This window comes from Cygnus atratus, chromosome 4 (assembly GCF_013377495.2).
Source record: "Cygnus atratus isolate AKBS03 ecotype Queensland, Australia chromosome 4, CAtr_DNAZoo_HiC_assembly, whole genome shotgun sequence".
Classification (NCBI taxonomy): domain Eukaryota; kingdom Metazoa; phylum Chordata; class Aves; order Anseriformes; family Anatidae; genus Cygnus; species Cygnus atratus.
The window spans coordinates 3,389,122-3,411,312 of NC_066365.1; the positions used below are offsets into that span (position 1 = coordinate 3,389,122).

Here is a 22,191-nt window from a genome sequence, read left to right on the forward strand (position 1 = left end):
GAAAGTTAACGTTTGTCAAGCATGAGAATAGCGTTGATGCTGGTACCACCTATTCCAAGACCAGAGAAAAGCAGGCACATTCATTTATGCCCCACAGCACTTAACAATTTCAAGGCCTTCTGCAAACATTAACTAATTAATCCTCATCTACTCTTGCCAAATACACGATTGTATTAGGGATTGACCTAATGTAACCTTAAATGTTAAACAAAGCAACAGTCTACAGAAATTATAAAGAAAAACTGCTCAACCAGGGAGCTGGAAGGTATCCAACTCAATGGTTGTTTCATAAACTTTTAATCGATTTCAAGATATTAGCCAAATTGATCAATGGTTGGCATACTATGCCACTGCAGTTGTAGCAGTGAGGCTGGCTCGCTAAATAGCATTTATCGTCTGTGAGGAACTCTGCAGTACGCTGTCTCTGCAAAGATGAATTTGATTTAGTGACAATGGTCTCTTTGTTAGTGTTTACAGCTTTAAAGGATTACAGAGCCCCTTAGATTTCAAAACAACAGAAGATCCTGGAGAATTTTGTTTTAAATTCCTGTTTATTTCCTAAAACATGAATTACTATGACTTTTGGATATGAAATACCCAGTGCTAAGTACTCTAGTGCTAAACTGGCATAATCTGAAAAGTGAGGTTTAACAACGGAAACGCTATGATTAATCTTTGTGTCTCTTGTGTTCAAATTGCTTTTGAGGAGCAGAACAAGAATCGTCTCTCTGATCTTTAAAAGCAAGACATTCTCCAAGGCTTGTACTTTGCAGTGTATTAATTTTATGAATACCATATTTTACTGAAGATTGATAAAGCAAAATGTATAGGCACAACTCAAAGATTACAAAGAGATTACTGTGAAATACAAGTCTCAGTTTAAGAGGAAAAACACTGTCAGTTTTTTACCTTGCTGAATAACAATTATTAAAAATACCTCAAGAGATGCAGACAGCAACTAAAATAAAACTATATATTTGCAATTCAATATATATAGTAATTTAGAAATGCCTCATTTACTGTCAAAAGTGTTAAAAATATGACAACAGAAATTACACAAACATTTTTATTTTCTTTCCAGTGAAGTTATCTTGTGGTTTGAGTTTAACAGTGGAAACAGAAATTAGAGCATCCTATTAATATTTCAAGGCTACAGTATTCATATATCACCAAATTCATGAATTCATGAGCTAATCCAACAATTAGCAATTCCCGCTTAACCTCCAGAGAGATTATTCTGCAAATTTCTTTATAGCAAGTTATTAGGTGGGGAAAAACCAAACCAAATAAACAAAAAGAAAGCCTACATACAGGTTCTAAATTCTTTAAAAATATCAAATTCTATAACTGTCTTTTCCTGAACATTTTGTGAACTTTTATGGTTTTCTAGAAATATAAACACCACCTATTATAATTAAACCTGTTGCTTCAGAATTTTCAAAACTTGATTTTTAATTAAATTGTTTGTTGTGGTGTGGTTTACTCCTTCCTCCCACAGCCCCCTTATTCTAAGTATTATGATATGGCTGAGGAAGATAACAATCAACACTGCACCTGCTACACCTTTTGTGTTGTGCGTGCACCTTTGCAGCCTTTGTATCAAAATGACTCATACAGAAGCTCATCCTGGGTAGCAACATGCTTCTGATTTCCAACATAATGGAAGAGTAATAAAATTATAAATAACTACAGCAAATACCGTAACTGGTACAATTCAACTGATAAGGAAACAATATGCTCAGGTAACAGCATTCTCAATAATGAGGGCAATGGCCCCAATGACAATATAGGAGTAAAACATGAATGAGCTGGCTGAATTTTACAATGCTGATGCCATTAATAGGAATCATACAGTGATTTTTGCATCAGTAGCATAATGTGATCAATGGTTTCCAGATTTATAACTTCAGAAAATTATTATTGATCTGTTATCAACTTCCACCCAGTTTATTTAATGCTACAGTTCATAAACAATAACTTTGTCTATAAATACAATAAGGATGATAGCCAGACTGACAGTTTCCCTTTTGTTTCCCAGATATTTTTCAAAAGTTCTTTTCAGGTCCAAACACTATACAGACGAGGAATGACACAGCATGAGAGGCACTCCCTCTTAAGAAGCTTCAACCCTGAGTCATGCTGATCATTCCTGGTTCAAATACAAAAAGATCTTCTTCCCTTGCTCAAATTTCTTGCTGTATTTTGGATTACAATGGAAGCCTCCCCTTCTATGTACAAATTCTTTCCCTTGAAGAGGTTTGCTCCCTGCAAAACTTATAGAAGGAGCACTAATAAAAAATAACAGTCTCAGACAGAAAGTACGAATGGTCAACTGCCCTTAAATAAGGGCATGCTTGATACGCATGCTTGAGAAAGATGTTCTCTTTGTGCACATCTGGCTTTGTGTGGAGCTTACTCTGCCTGCTTCTAACTGTGGGTAAGAGCCAGGTTACAAAATGACCAGAAGAGACAAGGAGAGGGGCGCAGACTGTTCCTGACCTATCTGCATGTACTCACTACATCTTCACTATGAGTAATTAGAATTATTTATGAGCGATATATTATTTATGAACCACTGTTAAATGTGGCAGGAGCCTAACAACTGAAGGAAATATGAAGGAACAATCTCAATTCAAAATAACAGAACAGCGAGGAGCAAATAGGTGGGGAACCAATAATCTGGCAGTTTTGTTGTAAAGACTTGGTGTAATATCTTCAAGTTCCTGATATTTTGTCATCTCCCCTCTCCCCCCCCCCCCTTGTTGATCTAGTTCTCAGTTTTAGAGATTTTAAACACGTCAAAGGGTCACTGACATCCCAGCACAACTAGGATCAGGGAGGAAGACTGTGAGACAGCTGTGAAAGAAGGGGAAGCAGTGTGCTGAATCTAGTGGAGACAAGATAGAGAAAGCTAATCAAGAAAGGTGATCAGATTAGAGAAATAGATTGCAAGTACTGAAATAAATGCAACAAGAAGAGAGTACTGGGACCTGGAGGAAGTGAGGGAATCAAATCAGCAGACAGGAAAGATGTCTGGAATTTTTCTTCTCCATTATTATTTTAAATATCAACCTAAAAGGATATTGTGCAGTTGCTCATGTGTTTGTAATTCATTGTCTGCTACTTGTGTTTTAACATGAGGGGTCAGGAATCAGTCTCCTGTACTTCCTTCATGACCCTGTCTACATCCTTGGGCACATCACTTTACATGCCTTCATTTCCTTATAAGATATATATTACAACAGCAGTATGCAGTATTTGGACGTAAGACTATTAATTCACATTTCAAAACTATGCCTTCATTTCCTTACAAGAGATATATTACAACAGCAGTATGCAGTGTTTGGACAATGGACTATTAATTCACGTTTCAGAACTAATAACTACCGAACGTGCACCCAGCACTCAAAGATTACTTCAATGTGAAGTGCTCACTTAGCATCTCAGCCGAACTCCGGCAAGAAACAAGGGGGAAAGGCTGACTGTGCACAAACCACGAAGCTGGAGACAGGTCTGTCTGTACATGGATCCCTCTGCTCTCCTCCTATTCAGTAGAGAGCATCAGTATTTTTTAACTAAGCCATCGCAGAAAACAAACAAACAAACGTGCTTTGCATGTGTGGTAAAGACGACACTATTCTAAGATTTCTCTAATTCTTCTTGGTTAACTGTGTCTGTATAGACCTGTGATAAGCACTAAATATGCAGATATATTTCTAAATAGCTATTTTTCTAAAGTTATATTTCTCCCTAAAAAGATGGAAGATGAATAAATTCAGTGTTTTTTACATCAAGATTCTGTTTATAGCTGCCAGACTCTCTTCACGTATCACCAAAACATGACCCAGGAAAAAATAATTATCTGTTTTCATGATACATACAATACATATACAAGTCCACTCATGACTGATGGATTTTGCTCTAAAAATCCACCATGGGTGGCAGTAGGTAGAAGCCAATAGCTGACTAATGCACACCTTGCAGAGTAAGGAGTGAGGGGAAAAAAGAATGTGCGAGAAAATCCTGCAACCACCACAGTCAGTGAAGGAAGAGAAGGAGCAGGCATCCCCATCTGGAACACACCAGAGCAGATAGCCACCTTGCAACCACTGGAGGGCCCCAAGCCAGAGCAGACAAATAGTTCCTGAAGGAGCAGCCGCCCATGGAGAGGATTCACACTGTATCAGGGGAAAAATGTGAGGAGGAAGAAGCAGCAGAGAAGAAATCCCCATGCCCCTGTGCTACCCAGGGTCAGGAAGAGAGTTAGAGGAGGTGGGAATGAAGGAGGCAGTGTGAGCCTTGGTGTTTTGTCTTTGTCATCATTCTACACTATTTTTAATTGGCAATAATTTAATTCTCCCCAAGTCAAGCCTGTTTTGCCCATGATGGCAATTGGAAATTATGTCCCCACCTTTGTCTCGATCCATGAGTTTTTTCATCTTTTCTCCCCTTGTCATGTTGAGGCAGAAGAACAAGAAAGTGGCTGGCTGCTTGGCAACTGGCCAAGTTCAACCCACCACACATCGTGTTGCATTTCTGTGGTAAGTTGAAGATGTGTACAGATAGCTTGTATATGAGATGCACTGGCTGGACCTTTATTACATAAACAAAAAAAAAAAAAGGGAGGGGGAGGAGACTGGGAACATTTCTGGGATTGCTGAAACCAAGCAATATAGAACAGTGCAAAAGATGGCCTGAGAGAATAACTATTTTCAAATCAGAAAATTTCACAGGATGAGGAAAAGATACTTTTAATATGTATTAGAACAAAGATGAACCCTTATGCAACTATTAAAAGCTTCATTATCACTAGCTCCCTGGAGTCCTCAATACATATGCCTGTTAAACAAAAATAGCAAGGGAACATGAATACAGAAAATAAATGTTACTGAGAACAGCCTATCACCCCCTAGCCATGATGCTGTATACAGAGCCAATAAGACTATGAAAGACAGGGTCATCTGGTCAGCCACCATACCAGGAGACCAAGGCAAATAATCACACTTGCAATTTACACAGCTATTTTTCCCTTTTACCCTGCTTAAATGCCTTTATTTCTAGCTTTCTGCTCTCACAGGCCTTCTGTTCCTGAAAAGTATCATGATTCCCTTCTAAAACACCAGTAAAGATTAACTTAAGTGGGGAAAATCAAATACCTCTGCAGCAGATTTCTAGCAGTTCAGTTCTATCAGCAAGATGTGTTTCAGGTATCCAGAGTTGGAAGGTGACAGAAAAAAAACCACTCTGGTCCTATCCTAGACTAGGCTGGGGGAGGAACAGAAAGCTCTTTAAAGCAGGTCCAACTCTTGTAAGTTGTAACTCAGCTAAAGCCTTCTCCAGCATACTGAGGATAAATGTGAACAAAGTGACTGAAGATACTGAGGTGCTTGGAGCAAAGTCACAGAGATTTCTCCCATCTCTTACTGTAAGGATTCTCTCCTCCTCTTTTCAAATAGTTCCTTGGACCCTTTTTATTGGCACTGCAGAACAGTCTGTTTTCATGGCTGAGGAACCCTGAGTACAGGTGCACCTCTAAGGCTCAGATGCTGCTGAGGAGCTCCCTGGGAGAACAGCCCCACAGCAGAAAGCTCCACCTGTCAGTCCAGGGTGCTGCTGCTCTGTCCTGTGGGGAGCTCAGGAATTCATGGCACAATTCACTCATTCTCTGTCAGCTGGGGAAATGTACAAAAGAGATTTTAAAGCCTTTGGTTAACCTGCTACATAGTGACAGGTGGGCTCTGAAAAGAACAGAAGATATTCTAGGCATAGCAAATCAAAAAGAAGCCATCTGAATTTTTGAAAGAATGGGAAAAAAGGTACAGCATTCCCCAGCTTTTCTAAAGGTGGCAAAATTACATGGCCTAGTTAGCACACAATCACAATGCGCATGAAAACTGCTAATATGAGATGACAGGTCTGGAATTCATGTAGGACTGGAAAGGATGGTTCTGGATTAGTCTAATCTGACCTTTAAACTTTAACGTGTAAAGCATTTGAGATTTATTTTTAAGATTGTTCGTCACAAAAGAGTGTGTGTGGAAATCAGAACTTTCATGTCCATATAAAGGTTCTATTTTAGCCACAATGTGAAGTAAAAAATGGCTCACTAAACACTGGGTATGAAACACTGTAGCGGTACTTCTCCCATTCGGAATTCCTTGTATCAGTTCGATCAGTTTCAATCACTTCAAATCAATCAATCTTTATTTCCTAAGTACTTTGGGCTTACCACATTTTCCATAGCTTGAGAAATTTTGCAAAACGCATTTTGGACTACTTGAACTAAATCAATTAAAACCTCCAACCATTAAATTGAATCTAGGAACTTCATATGTTCCTAGTCTCTCTTTTCATACTCTTAAATAGATCGTTTTAAATCTTAAGCAGTTATAATGCATCCCTTTGGCAGTGTTCTCTAAAGCAATGTTCTTTTCTTGTCCTCTCTTCCAACCCTCAAGAAAGAAATTATATATATACACACATGTATATAAACATGTCTCAATAAGCATTTACAGCCATAACAAATTTATTCTTACTCTCAATTTAATACATGTGTTTTCAACTTAAATTTGATATACAGTCTGGTGTTTTCTATTAGATCATATAAACAAGTATTTGACTTAAAACAGGATTATTTTTCTTCACCGAGACTGAGAGAAGCAATAAACATCACTCTTCCTGGGAATAAAAATGAGGTGGTAATCCCATGAAATATAACCATTAAAATAACAACAAAAAAAATCATTGGTGTAAAGAATTAAAAAAGCTTGACCACAGGCCTGGTTTGTTTACTGATCTTCTGGACAGAAATTGTTTTCGCGTGACTGCTTCAATGCATTACATCAAAATAAGACATGCTTCATTTTTTTTTCCCAGTGTGCATACTAGGAAAGACAAGTCAGCCTGCTGTCATCAGCAGTACCATCATGAATCCCAAAGCAAGTGGGACTAGGTAGGCACCTCACCAACTCTGTAGGATAAAGTTACTATTCTGTTCTAGATTTTTTAATCACTTCTTGGGAGGTAGAGGGGAACCTTTCCTTTCTCCTAAACACATTTTTGTTTTTGTAAAATAAGACTGCAAGTCTGCAACGTAGTTTGGGAACTTTAAAATCTTAAAGGATTTGAATGAGAGCATTTCATCTAACTCCGAGAGATTATTGCCATAATTAATCTTCAATGGAGGGAAAAAAACATACTCAAAAGGAGTGATATGTTCCTGACAGGGAATAAGCTCATCCCACAGAGGGTTATTTAATTGTCTGAATACCTTTAGGAAAAGGCAAAGCAAATGTAGATTCTGGCTGACAGACAGCTTGTCACTCTACCTAAGGAGCTGGTCCAGGGAAGGAACGCAGGCTGACGGTAGGTAGGTACTGCACATGGTACCGCAAAAGGGTAAACTCCTTAATCAAACCAGATTGTGGAGTGTTAATTGTGCTCTGACTCAACAAATTGCACCAAAAAAACCTAATCAGTCCTATGCATAGAAGGAATAAATAAAGCAGTTTCTGTGATTTTGCCTCATCATGGGAAATTATTTTGCAGTGATTGTGATGCCCTATGGGTCTAATCAGACTGAATGAATGCTTTGGCAGCACCCGTGCCAGGACTAGGTCTGCTGAGTTGCAGTGATATACAAAAGCGCTACTGCTGATGGTGGAACTCCCAGGATAAATAGGGGGGAAGAAAGGTAGAAAAAAAGAGAATAAAAATATAGAAACAAGTAAAATATGGACAAGGCATAACAGTGAAATTCAAAAGGAGAAAAGACTGTCTTTTAGAATAACCTATATCGGTATCAATCTGAACAAATGTGGCTTCTATTAGAATAACTGTTGATAAATTAAACCACTGATGAGATTTAAAATCTGGCATTAGTGTCCCCCCCCCCCATTATTCAAGGAAATATTCAAAGGAATAATCATAAAATTAGAATCAAATCAATTTATAGGAATTTGTAGTTACTTAGCTAAGCTTGTGTTAGCAAGTGACCAATAAGTTAGGAGATGACTTAGAGTATCTTTAAGGTTATACAAAACCCAGGAATTTTTTTGACTGTGTCTAGTTTCTATTGTTTTTATGACTCTACAAAGCATCTTTGAATAGACTAAGTAATTTTTAATTAATCTGAAGGTTAATTAACTTTTAATTAATCTGAAGGTTTTTCCATAGTAAAAAGCTAATAGTAAAGCTAAACTAGTAAAATGTAGATGTGATTTTTGTGCCCAGGAAAAATTAGTATGAAATATACTAAAATATTATATATGAAATATTTCAAAATTAGTATGAAATATTATATATGAAATATACCCAAACCAAGAGGCAGTAATTTGGAATAATATTTGGGATTCTATTCAGGAATGCCAAAGCATTTTTACATGCTCTGCTAAGACAAAAACACCTTTTCAGAATCTCATTGCTTTTGAGCCTCATGAAACCAGCTCCTTGTGATGTATTTAGCTTTGCTTTCCACTGCAAGAGTCTTTATACTACCAGTACACATTAAACAGTTAAATCTAAGAAAGTGTTTTTGTTTCTGGGATTGGAAGAGAGAAGGAGAAAGGATGGGTGTGTTGTAGAACAGCCTTACATGGATTTTTTGTGCCATGCTATGGCCAGTACTGCTCCAAGAGTTTCTGATTTGTTGCTTATTTGTTCCTGAAAATTAGAGAGCTGATAGGTATTGTCACAGTCACGTTTTTATTTGGACTGCATCTCCTCTACCATCCACTGCAGCAGAGAACTGGGCCTCATTAGGGTGGAAGCAGAAAAAATGAACACATGGATACACGAGCAAAGACAGACATTTGCCTTGCCGAACCATTGTTCAGCAATGGTTCAGCACTACTAGTAGTAGCACTACTCTCATGCAATATCACTAGTAGTGCTACTACTAGTGATATTACATGAGAGAAAAGCAGGGTGAGTGCTAAACTGCTAGCTGAATGCTTAAGATCAACAAATTAGGAAAAAATATACTATTTTACTTATGAGCTTGGTATTTTTACTGTGTAACATATTTGGAGAGAAACATGGAACTTCACAGTGCAGTTCTAAAACGCCCTTATTCTTCAGGGAGGAAGATGCATGAAGTGAAGTCATATTTTCCCTGGCTACAACATTTCAAAAACCTTGCATCATGCAGCATGGAGTAAAAGTACTTTCCATATTCCCAGTGCACATATGTCAGATACATCAACACAAATGATTGTTTAGTTATCCTCGAGGGTTAACTGTGAATACACATACCTTATACATAATTTATAAACATATTAATGTAAAGATAGGCGGACAAGACATGGAAGGATACACAGATGCTTCTAACAGGTCAGTAGGTGGAACAAATAATTTCCATGTTATCCTTAAACTAGGATGTTGCTATTTTGTACACTATTCCTTATGGTCAGATGAAACAGATGTGCAAACTATAAGGCTTCCAGTTAAGGAAATGAATGCCATAAGTTGTATTTATTGAGCTATAATCAAGACATTCTCTACATGGAAATTAGAAAAATGTTAATTTCAATGTTAGAGATGTTTCATATTACACTGTGCATTGAGTTTCACCAATCTGTCAAACAGCAAAGATGTATTAGCTCCAAAACATTAAGACTTTCGCATATTTTGAGTATAGCAATTTCTCATAGTTGAAGGATGAAATAAAAACAGTAAATACTTTTTCTAATTGAGAGTTAGCATAACCTATCCAGTATGACTTCAATTGTCATAGAAAATCTAGCATCCCACTTATTTATCATCAAAAAATAAATGAGAAGTTTTAGAAAATTATACAAAAAATGAAAAGTTTCATTTATTATGATGATGGTATTTACAAGTTCATGTGCTTCTCTAGCAAAACTGTGTAAATCATTTTGAAGTCTGTGCCTCATGAAAAGCTATGCCATTGCTGCTGAAATAGACAAGTTTTTTAAGTCACCTTTTTTGAACAGACACACCTGTTTGCAGAACTTCATATACACCTCTTATAAGCCAGAAGGATTTTACAAGCCAGTTCACAGAACAAGTAAATTACTGATAAGTGCCAAATTCACCCAGAAATTGAATTGGATATTAGAAACAAACAACAACAAGAAACAATGGGCATTCTGCACCACGAGGTGCATTTGGAGCATAGTAGAAATTTACCAAACAATAAGGAATTAAATAAAAGAAATACACTTCTGGAAACAAACCTGTTTTGCTTTTCTCTTACGAAAGATGAAAATATATTAGATGGATTCCTGGGCTTTTGTCCTAATCTCCTGGAAGACTGACAGAAGTTAGTTGATTGACAAAGTTGTAAAAACTATACTGGATGGGTGAAAAGTTTTTCAGCACTTGTAAATTTTATTTAATATGTCTATTAAGAAGTTTGGCTTTTTTGTAAATTCACTTAACATTTATTCCCACTAAAAAAAAAATCTGATTTGCACAAAAGGCGGGGTTTTTAATTCACTCCAAGTATAAAAAGCCTACTTTCTTTAGTGAAAAATACACACATTTCTTTTTCTTATAAGTCACCCTGCAGATCTGCCACAGAGGCTGGCTTTTATTTCAGCTTGTTCATCAGGAACAGAATTGGCCACTAGGGATCTGATCTTTCAAACATGTTTAAAGTTAAACACATGAACAGTTTCACTGGCTTCCCTGGGACTCACATCTCAGCTAAGCACATGCACCAATCCTTATCATCTTACATTTGTGCAAACCCAGTGCCAGACCTTTGTGTGAGTTAGCTCCCAGCTGATGACGTATTCTATGAAGGAAGAAAGCATGGTTAATTATGTAGGGTGAAAATTTAACATTTTTTTATTGCATCTGGGTCCTGCACTAGAAGAGGAGAAAATACTATTATATAGAATACAGAAACCTATTTATTTAGATCTCTACAGGACACAGCACTGTGTGGTATAGGCATACTCAGAGAACGACTGCTTCATTACATGTTGGAGTTGAGTTGTGCCTTTTTGATCTGCAGTGTGCCTACATAGCACGACATGTTCAGATAGGTTAATTCCAAAGCCTGCTCAAGGTACAGGTCCTTGCATTAAACACTAGTCTGACATGGATCATCAGCTTCACCTAGGCAAGCAGCTCTCAATGCATCATTCCAGCACTAATTTATAATATCCCTTAGATAATTTTTATTATTCAATAAGAAGTGGAAATGAGATGAGATATAAAGTCTAACGAAATGAGATGTCCTACACAAATCCACAGAGACAAGTTTAGAAGCTAAAACAGATAAGTGTCTGATGGCAAAGTAAAGCCTAGCAGACAGTTTTGGACCCTCAGAGTAAATTCCTACAGCTAAATCCATCAGAAAAAAAAAAGGTTAGAAGTAACTAGAAGAATGCCAAATGAAACAGGTAATGTTGGAAGAAAATAATATGGACAGTGAGCAGATCTGTCTTCACCCAATGTTGGTTATATTATTAGCGGTTACGTTATATAGTGTAATAACACTATATGTCTGAAGTAATTACAGTTTCAGGACAGGTGTAAAGGTGAAACTGAAGACTAGTAACTCTCTTACATTTGAAGCAAGGAGGATTTAGAGCCATCAGACTTAGACTGACCTGAGGCTGGAGATGAGAAACACAAAAGACTAACAAGAGCCTATATAAAATAATGACAGCAGTAACAGGATAGAAATAAATCTCCCACCAACAATAACACAAAAGAGAAATAAAATACAGATTTCAAGACTGGCTCACTTAGATGGGCCACAGTGAAATAGCAGTAAAGGCAGTGTGGTAGTAACCTCTGATCCTGTCAAATCCCATGCTCACACAGCAATGAAAATTGTTAAATGGAAAGAGGTTGCAATGCTTGTGGGGCTTGGTGGAAGAATGCACCTCCTGCAGGGCAGAGTCTGGATGTTGCTCTGCACAGACAGTTCTCTATGAACAATATTCTATGTTCTCTATGTTCTTTATGAACAAGCTCACCTGTACACACAAAGCATTCTCTTATGTTTCTGTCTAACAGGCACTAAACACAGGTACAAGCGTAGGAATCACACCGTACTCTGATCCTAACTCTTATGGCCTCTGAGACCTTGGTGTTTTCCCCACTTTGGTTAACAGGGAGGCAATAAGGAGTCTGGTTGTATATAATTTTTCATTATCATTACATATTCATCAAGAGAAGCAGTAGTTTTCACATCTTAGCAAGTTTCTCATATTTGAACAATTTTCCCTAAACCACAGCAAGATCAGGTCAAGTCCTTTCAAAAATTTTGGGAGAAAGGAAGAATAGAGACCAAACTGTCCAGTGGTATTTGCTAGTACATTTGGGTTTTGCTTCTCTTCAGAGAATTGGGAAACTCTCTACATAACTTGAAGATCTGAGGGTCCAACTCTGACCAGAAGGCCTACTATGAACCTGAAAGACTTTATCTAAAAATAGGAACATTCAGGGGAAACTTTGATAGTTGATAAGTCATTCTGAAATATAAAACCTTTGTCAGTAAACATAATTGACCAGCTACAACTGAAGTGTATTATAGTCTCTTGAACAGCACACTGCATTTTTCTATGAACTAGAAATGACCTTAAAAAATAAGGCTATTCCAGCACATCTGAAACTTAGGAATATTTTGGTTCCAGATTTGCTGCTCAGGCTTGCATTAGTAGTCTGTCAGCGTTTAATCAGATGCTTACAAAAATCATCCAAAGGAGACGAAAACCACATATGTGGGTTTAAACTGCTTGTGAATACATTGCAACACAACATTCATGGAGAATATTCAATGACTCTGCAAATGATGCTGCCAGAAGACAAATGCCTAAAAAACAGAATTCAAAGTACTGATATTTTATGTATATATATGGTAAATATTTTCTTAGCATACTACGCACACGTATATATGCATATATGATGAAAGCTTACGTATAATACCACATGTTCAAATCTAATTAGAAGACAAATTAAACAAATAGCCTAGTAATCCACAAGAGCATTTTTCAGGTTACACCAAGCCCCAGAGGGCGGTTGTGCTGTTGGGTACCCCAGAAGAACGACAGCATCTGTGCGCCCCAAAATTTCTGTCTGCTGTTCCAGGGAGGGGAGGCTGCTGGGGATAGCTGCACCCGGAGATGCCCTCTGCAACTGCTGCTCCACGAGAAAGGCTCAAAAGAGGGCGGCATAGATTTGTCACCCTGTGCGAGGTTTTGCTCTGTTTTAAGACCAACGATTTAAGGCATGCAGGGGCTCCCTCTGCTGTTCTTTTTGTTTTCAGAACTATTAAAGGGAAAAAAAGCAACTCCGATGCCATTTACCTTTAGCTGCGGAGGAGGGGAGAGAGGCTTTTAACACATTTCCAGCATATCCCAAGTTCTCTTTTCTGCTCCTCTGTGCCAACTCAGTCTGTTGGCCTCATTATTAGACCACTGAATATGAGATACATAGAGGCAAATATATGGCATCTATATACAAGCATTTACATAGCAGATGTCCTCTCTGAACTGTGAAAAAGAAATAAATTGTCTAGACTAAAAGAGCTTAAAAAGATCTTTAACAAAAATGGCAATTAGATGATATTCTACATGAGCTGAAAGTTTCAAACTGTCTTGTTTTATTATAGGTTTTAATAGGAAACACCCTTGGAAATATTATTATTATTATTATTATTTTAAGTAAGCCTTTACAATCAGCACTAATCTTGAAACATCTTTAGGTGTTCACTTCAGACCAGAAAGCAGTGTGAACAGCATCAAGAAGCCACATGTCACACTGATATAATGCACCAAATAAACTCTCTTCTATTTTGTATTAATAGGAAGAAAAAAAAAAAAAAAAAAAGAAAACCACCTAAGATCAGCAACAGCATCCCTTCAAATAACTAAAGCTTTCTCATTATTTCTGTTTAAAGGCGTTTAGACAACAATCTAAAGCAGCCTTCTAAAACTTTTTGTCACTCCTTGCTATTTTTATTCTTGAAGTTTCAGAAAAATTGGTCAGGAAACATTTACATTTAAAAAAAAAGTACATTTGGAATTTTTGTAAATCTTTAGTCTATATAAGGAATTATCTAAGGATATCTCCAAAGAGTTCTCCGTATTGATTATAAGCAGATACTAAATGCTAAAAAAAATGTTAAAGAGAGTCAGGTTTTCCTTTCTTCACTTAAGCAGCTGGACAGAAAACCTAAAAGGTTTCTTTGTAATTTCAACAAATTTCATTCACTGGCCACTAGGCAAAATGTAGGGGGTGAAAGGGGGGGGGGAGGGGGGGAAGGGAGGGAATATATTCTCTCCTTTTTCAACACAGCCTCAAGTAGTTGAAAGCTTGCCCTTGAACTTCTACCTTGAGTAAGAAGTATTCATTTCCCCTTTAGGCATAAAGCTTTTCCAAAAGCCAGAGCATGAAAAAAAATCTGCTGTGCTGTCATTGGAAACTATGATTTACAGAAACATTGATTATGTTTCATAAAAATCACCTATTTAAAAACCAAAAGCAAAAGACAAAAGACAACACCATCAGCATTTACGTTGACAAGAATGTTCCTAAATGCTGTATTAGGGTGACTTCATTTTCCATCTGTCTGATGGATTTGCTTTGCTTAAAGATCTGGACACATGCAGGAATGTATTTTCTTTTTCTGCCATACTACTAAGAAAGTCACACAGGATCACACAGCAGCCTTTTGCTGTGACTAATCCCTCTGGATCTGGCCTAGCCTTCCAGGCTGTACTTCCTGCCTGAACCCGCCTGATGTTATGTTCTGAAAGCAGAATGAAAAACAAAACAAAAATTCGGCAAAGAGCCATTTAAAAAAAAATGTTATGCAGGTTGAACTTCAAAGAATCTTTTACAAAATCAGCACAGAATCCTAGTCATTCCTTGGCGTCATCATACAGTGTAAGGGTCTTTTCTAGGATCAGGTTTGAGCCTTTAATAGTAGGAAATTCCATCCCTTTTCATTGTTGGGGAGAAATTGAAGGGTTTGTATCATCAGAGCTAAAACAATTTCATTGAAACAATGCAGAAAACTGGGTTTTTGATTGTTTTCCTTATGAGCAAGAGTTGATTTAGAAATTCATACAATAAACCAGAACATATTTTTGAATTCTCAGTTAAAGTCTTCAATAATTTAATGCAAAATTATTTATGATTCTTCAAAATATCTATTTAAATACAGAAGGAGTGACTAACGCATTTGAGTACCACATTTAGTAAGAACACAATTAAGAAAAGACCAAAATACTTATGACCAGACCAGCCATCTGTTACAATGGAGAACGTCTTGCTTGCAAATTCCAACTGACTCGTCATCTGTACACGTGGTGTAAGGAAGGCTGTGTGAACCTGTACCTCTATCTTATAGCAGCATGAAGTTAAAACACGACAAGTGCCACATGCGAAATATTCGGAGTGGTCTGTAGACAATTTTCTCTCTAGGTCATATACCATATTTAGACAAATAGGCCTTACATAGAAGCAATCAAGTGAAATCACTTTGTGGGTACTTCCTCAAAGCACCCTCTTATGATGGAGAATCCAGCAACATGGGAAACACCTATTACCCATATCACTTTTTATCGTGGTCACTGAAACCAGATTAGAGACTAGAAGAGTGTTAACCATCACTGACAGAGGATAGAGCAACTCAGAGATTTGCCACCTTCACTACCTATGTCCTCTAAACCATCTCCCTTCTATGGCATAAAATACAAGTAGACTTTTGTTTCCTTTCCAGTGATTTACTGTTTTATAGATAAACTTAATCCTCCACACTGTCTCCCAGATCCTTATTTTTGCAAAATCTTGGACCCACTACAAACTGATGTCATGCAGAAAAGACTTACTAAAAGGAGTAGAGATTTGATAGTATAAAGGAAGCTAACAGCTCTACTGCCCTTTACCTTGTCTTCAGAGGTGTAGAGGTTCAGTAAGCATTGCATCAGTAGGTATTTCTCTAGAAGTTTCTTATAGTTTTATGATTAAAGTACTCCTTAGCAAAACAGCTAAGGGTATGGCACAAATGTATAATACATATTTTTGAATACTGTGTAACATGATAGAATATCAATATATCTGAGATAGTAGGAGTATTAGACAACTGCCTTTTTTTTTTGTTTGTTTTACCTTTAAAGATAATGAGACATCTCAATTTTGGGCAAGTCCTACTGTCTGACAAAAAAAAAAAGGCATACTTCCTACCAAATGAGGCTCATTTTGCTTGCCTCCCCATACAGTAACAGTCCACCATTACTATTTAAGGAAGGTAAATGCTGGCCAGCAAAACATCTGGAAACTACATCTGAACTTGAAAGCTTGGGCATGCAATGACAAAAAATTACAAAGCTATGTATAGTAACATTAAGACAATGTAGATCAGAACACAGTTTTGGCACAGAATAAAACTCAACCTTCAATTTTCCATGTTTGTCAATACTCAATATTATCTTTATATGCTCTAATATAATTACTCACTTGATAAGATTTATTCATTTTAAGAAAGAAAATGGCTTTAAATATTCTATTAATACAGTAGACTAAGAAAAAAAATCATTAATAGCATCCTTAAAAAAAATAAAATCTTTTTCAAAAGAAAACTGCCCCAGAATCTTTTTCCTGATATTTTATCCATTCTCTAGAAGTTGTCCTTTTATTTCTCTTGAATCTGTACAATACAGATTCTACACAGGAATTTAATAAGTAGGTCTGTCTACAAAAATGCATATGCATGGTCACTACTAGATGAATATATATTCTGTACCATGGAAAATGCACATTCCATGTACTTGCATACAGTTGGATAGATAAGGAACTAGTTGAAACAAGAGTACTAAAAATGGAAATTATTTCTTGAAATCTGACTGGATGACTATATTTAGACTCAAAGACCCACTAAAGGGGGAATCATCTGCTTTACTAAGTAAACTCCTGGAATAAACACTGCATGTACAGTATTAGTCTGTAACCTAGCAAATCGTTGCAATGTAGGACACTGTGTGGATTACAAATGTGCATTAAATTGCATATTGTTACAGAGTTCTTTCCCCTCCTAAGGATGCACTCGACACTTTCCTCCTTCCTGTCTGACAATATGTTGCCATGCTATAAAAGCCCTAATGCCCATTTCAACGATTAGCTGTACATCAGCATTACTACTTCAAATCCAAATGTTTCACATCAAGCATTAAATGGGATGAATATTGATCTGCTAAAGAGGATTTATTTATTTCTAGCTCTATCCAAAGATCAACTACTAGCAGCTTTTGGTGGATCTGTTGAGCTCTCACAGCACAAAGCTACTGCATACATGACACCGGACTTGACATTTCAGTTCTGGAAGAAAACCAAACAGTAAATTCACTGCAATAATCCTAGATAAATGAGATGATCACTGGAAAAGCTGAGATAGTTAAGTGGTCTATCAGAAAAGTCCAAAGGATGATATTGAACTGTTGCTACATAGTAACCTCTCTCATGACAACATGGCACAAGATCACCATATCAGATGCCAATATTGTTGCCTTAAAAAAGCAGCATGTCTTCAGATTATCTTGGAACACTTCACAATTATGTTCTGAGCAGAAAACAGTATATTCAATATATGTATAATCAGATACATATGGATATCACAATGTTTACCCACTCATTCTATTTTTGTCCCATTCAGTCAGCAACACTAACAACTGTATAATGTGTTCAAGAAATAGATTTCTTGTAACGTTAGACCTGTCCTTGAAAAATTCTTTTTGGTGTATTTCAGTAGGGATCACTTTCTGCTCTTTGGCACACATAAAGTAGAAAAACATACAAATGAGTTGATGAGGATTGCAAGCAGATTAGAGATGAACTAGTAAATTGCTTTGCCTTTTATACTCAAACGGCAAGGGCACAAGAGTATGCTATGTTTTCATTAGCTTTGACAAGGAGTGTTTGAAATGCCAATGTAAGAAGCCATGAAATTTTTGCTGTGTCACTCATACAGGAAACTGAATAAGTCAGTCAAAACATTGCCTCAGTGCTGTGATTTCATCAAGCCATATCATTCCAGTGGCTAATAATATCATTCTAGTCATCTGCTAAATGTTTCATTTTTATTTATCTTATTTCTCCTCACCATTTTTTCATTATGAGAGAGTATTATTTTACAGAACACATGGAAAGAAACAGTGACTTACAATGGGAATATTTGCTACAGCTATGTTTGGCTTCCTATAAGAAGACAGTTCTCAAAAAAAAAAAAAAACACAAACAAGCAAACAACAAAAAACTCTACCACACAGCATGTTATCAAAAATGGATCTGAAAGCTGAAAACCAATGCTTTGCTCTGGTTGCTTGAACTCTGTGAATTTCTAAACATCCTTGCCACAGGTACTAAGTTTAATTAGGTTTTTGTCTGCAGCACTGTGTCTGCTTTGCCAAGGATAGAGAACTTTGGGCTGGTTCCAACTGTCAATGGAAGAGAAGCTGTATGTCTTTCAACATTAGCCCTGCATTAGGACAAGCTGAAATCATGACTTTTTTTATCTTCAATTTTATCTGTCTATAAAATAAATCATACTTCTGAAGAAAGTGTTAGTGATTTACATTAAAATGTATTTCGAATGTAGAAGCATGTATTATTTGTAAAATGTCTGAAATAACTCAAAAGAAGTATGAAGAGGTTATCTGAAATATCTTCCGTGTGATCTGTCAGGTTAAATATCTTTAGTGAGGCACCACTGAGGAGCCACCCCAAAGTTTTCTCTTCCAACAAATTTTTTCATTCTTTCGTGAAAAAAAAAAAAAAGAAAAAAAGAAGAAAACTAAAAGAAGCAGCAGAACTGTGTGTAAATAGTGATAGGAGAGTCACTTATATGTTGCCTGAAGCTATCAAGCTATTCGTATCTGGAACACATAAAATGATACTAATTTCATATCCTGAGAAGCAAGAATAATTTTCCTGTCTTTCATATGCTTATAACATGTCTCTCTACAAAGCGCCTTCTAGGAACAGTGCTTAAATTTGTGGTAGAATTTGGTAAAAAGTTAATTCAAATAATTAATTCTGTTATCTCATTACCAGATACATTAAAAATAAATGAATGTAGTATAGGGAAATCTTATATAAAAGGATAATGTCTATAATCGTTTCTGTAGTTTGTCGAGAGTATCTTTGGCAAGGAATCAAAATCAGAAATATTTGCTTAACTCAAGTTTAGGACATAATGCTTTTTACCTAACAATAACTCCTTTCTTCACAAACACTTCATAACACATGTCAGTCTGAAACAGATTGCAATGCTTGTGGTTTAAATATAACAGCAACATTTCAGACATGGTGAAACCCTGTATTCTACCTTTTATCCTCCCCACATCCTTTTGACATCCCTATGGTCATTTCTGCCTCTGCAACTTACTGTATTATTTTATTTAAAAAAAGCCAACAACAAAACCCCCTCTTTCTTCTTCCTGCCCTCCCTCCCTGCCCTTTGCAAAAAATCCCCAAACTATTGAAACATGTTCACTATTTAATTTTTTTTTTTTTTTGAGTTTAAAATCAACTCCCTCCTCTCCTCCCAGGTTTATTTACTGATCTTTAGAGCACAACTAATCTGAATGCAGAAAATGAAAGGATAAGATGCCATAAAGAAATACTCTGTGTTGGAAGAGAGGCACTGGTCATCACTGGAATAATCATAGTCAAGGGTATGGCCAAAGGCCAAACTCTGCTGCAGAGCTTCCACCAAGTAATATGAGAAAGAATAGCAGTAAGGAATGCATAGCAGTGTAACTTCTTTAAGCAGCAGCATCTCTCAAACATGCTGTATTATTGTCTAAACCACAGTTAGTTTTTCAAGTCATATTTCCACACAACAGAACATTTTATCCCTTTTTTCATTCATTCACACATTTCTATTTTGGTACAAAACACCAATTTACTTAGCACTGTAATACATTTATTAGGAACTTTGTGGGAAAAAAAACAGCACTCTACTACCCTCCAAAGTCTGCCCATGTACTCAGTTTTTTTTAGGAATGATTGTAAGCCAAACAGTGCTATATGATGTACTCCATGTAGTACATGCACCATGTGAAACACAGATGAGGGTTTTTTTTTGAGGTATTGTTTTACAAGTCACAAATTCTAACACGACCTAACAAAACTCCTAGCCGCATAAAAAGATGCAATAAACCTCTCTAACAGTAGCTGATTTGTATGCAACATTGACCATAAGGGTAACTCTTCAGTAAACCTGAATCTCATATATAATGCATAGCAGTTAATAAATCATAGTAAAATCAGGTGGCTTAGAGCCAACAATACCCAACTAGTAATGGAAAGGGGGAAAAGATTTATAGAGAGACAGACTCTGTCTGGATTTTGCTTTTAAGAGGCTCATACAGTGTACTGGGAAGATCTCGCTGTGGTTTCCAAGTGGACATGTGTGTCATGCTGACTCACTTCATCCGTGCCCCAGCATCACCCCTCACTTACCCCAGGTGATGCCTCTTCTCTCTTTAAAATCTTCCTCTTTGACCTTCCACTGGTTTCTTGTCTATCTGTTCCCAATATGTGTGCTGGAAAGGAGAGAAGAGAGATCAAGATGAGATTAGAGCACTGTTCCTGAAACTTCACAAAACAGAACATCCCACATTAGATTTCAAAGTTGAAGAGAAACTCATAAAAAGAGCCTCTTGAAACGCGTTTATCAACCCTCAGAAAGTCATGCTACAAAGTGATCAAAATGTCACACATTTCCCTGGTTCAAAATCTGATTTTATAAAAGGAAGAAAACATGCTTCAGTATTTTTGATAGGAAGAAGAGGGGTTTGCTTTAAATATCAAGGGCAAAATTCTTCTGTTCTCGTTAGAGACCCAGGAGAGCAGGATATTAAAGAAGACTGCTGCTGCACGGATCCGAGAAAAGATTATTTTTTTTTAAGCCTGTCCATGGTGATCAGAGGCCCTTAGCAAGACAAGTGTTATTGCAAGAAAAAGACTGAGACAGAGCACCTCAAAGCCAAACATACAACTTCATCAATTTTATGTTAATCACATGTGCATAAAAAAATAGCACGACATACTGAGTCAAGAACCACACTCCAAAGTTATACTAAACTAGTAGGGAATTTACTTACTTTTCACAGTTACCTTCTTGTATGTCATTTACTTTGACGGAAAAACATTTCTCTTTTGGGTCAAATTATATTAAGTTTATGGTTTTCATTGCTAGGAGCATCGTGGTTCAAGGTCCGAATTAGGAAAACTACAGGAAAGCTTCTAAATCCAACTAAAACTAAATCCCAGTTCCCTGCCTTAAAATCAAGTTAAAAAATATGTGTCTATCGATGCCAGATCTTCTAAATGTCTTTTTATCCTTAAAAATACACGTGTCAAATAAATACTATTCGACAAAAAAATTTAAAAATCAAAAGCGCATCAGTAGCATCCCCTTCCCCTCTTCTCCAAAATAAAAATGTTTGAGTGTTGAGGTTTTGCTGTTTATGTGGAGGACAGTTCTTTGATTGCTTCGAAACAGGGCGTTTAGCAAATCCTTTCGGGAAGCCCCCTGATGAGAGACCGCTTCTCGCCCACACAGCTCTGCACAAACACTTCCCATGAGGTAGCCCCTCTTTCACCCGCGGGCTAGGCGGCGTGTAAAACCCCGATTTTCCCGTCACAAGTTACGGGAAGGAGAGGTTAATTTCACAGAGCCGACAGCCCGCACTGAGGGGCGGCGGGGGCGTAGCCCCAGGACGGGCACTAGATGGCAGCACCCGCTTGAGGAATGTCGGAAAATGGCGCCAGCCGCGAGCAGGGACGGGCCGCCTGAGGGGAGAGGGCGGCCGACGCCCCGCTGGGCAAACGCTGGTTCCTCTCACGCGGCCCGGGCTTCCAAAAACTGCCTTTCAACTTCATCTACCTCAGTTTCCGAGGCACAAGGGCCGGTCTGGACGTTTAGGGCGATAGGTCTTGTAATGATGCCCTCGAATATGCATGGGCATACACACATGCTCAAAAAGAAACCCCACAAAACAACAAAACAAAAAACAAGAATTCCCCCTCAAACACAGCGAAAATCAGACAGGACGTAAAATTACTACAAAATTGACAGAAATTATATGAAGTCTACCATTTTGGAGGAATATAAATATTTAAACATAGCCCATCAACTGTACTAGGAGTAAGTTCAAAGAGATGGCGTAATACATTTTTCAATATTACTTACAACTAAAAATC

General features: G+C 37.2%; 1 protein-coding gene across 2 annotated transcripts in view; it reads right to left on the reverse strand.

Moving 5' to 3' along the window:
- Positions 1-21,685, reverse strand: part of FAM241A (family with sequence similarity 241 member A) — a 229,315-nt gene extending 207,630 nt beyond the window's left edge. Inside the window, exons 1-2 of one of the 2 annotated variants that reach the window (XM_050710207.1) lie at positions 21,090-21,685; positions 20,446-20,528 (exon numbers count right to left, since the gene is read on the reverse strand). In XM_050710207.1, the coding sequence (XP_050566164.1) occupies positions 20,446-20,528; positions 21,090-21,117 (111 nt within the window). In that variant the 5' untranslated portion in view covers positions 21,118-21,685. Of the gene's footprint in view, positions 1-20,445; positions 20,603-21,089 lie in introns of those variants that run through there. The other variant, XM_050710206.1, reaches the window with a different exon arrangement.
- Positions 21,686-22,191: the final 506 nt, after the last annotated feature.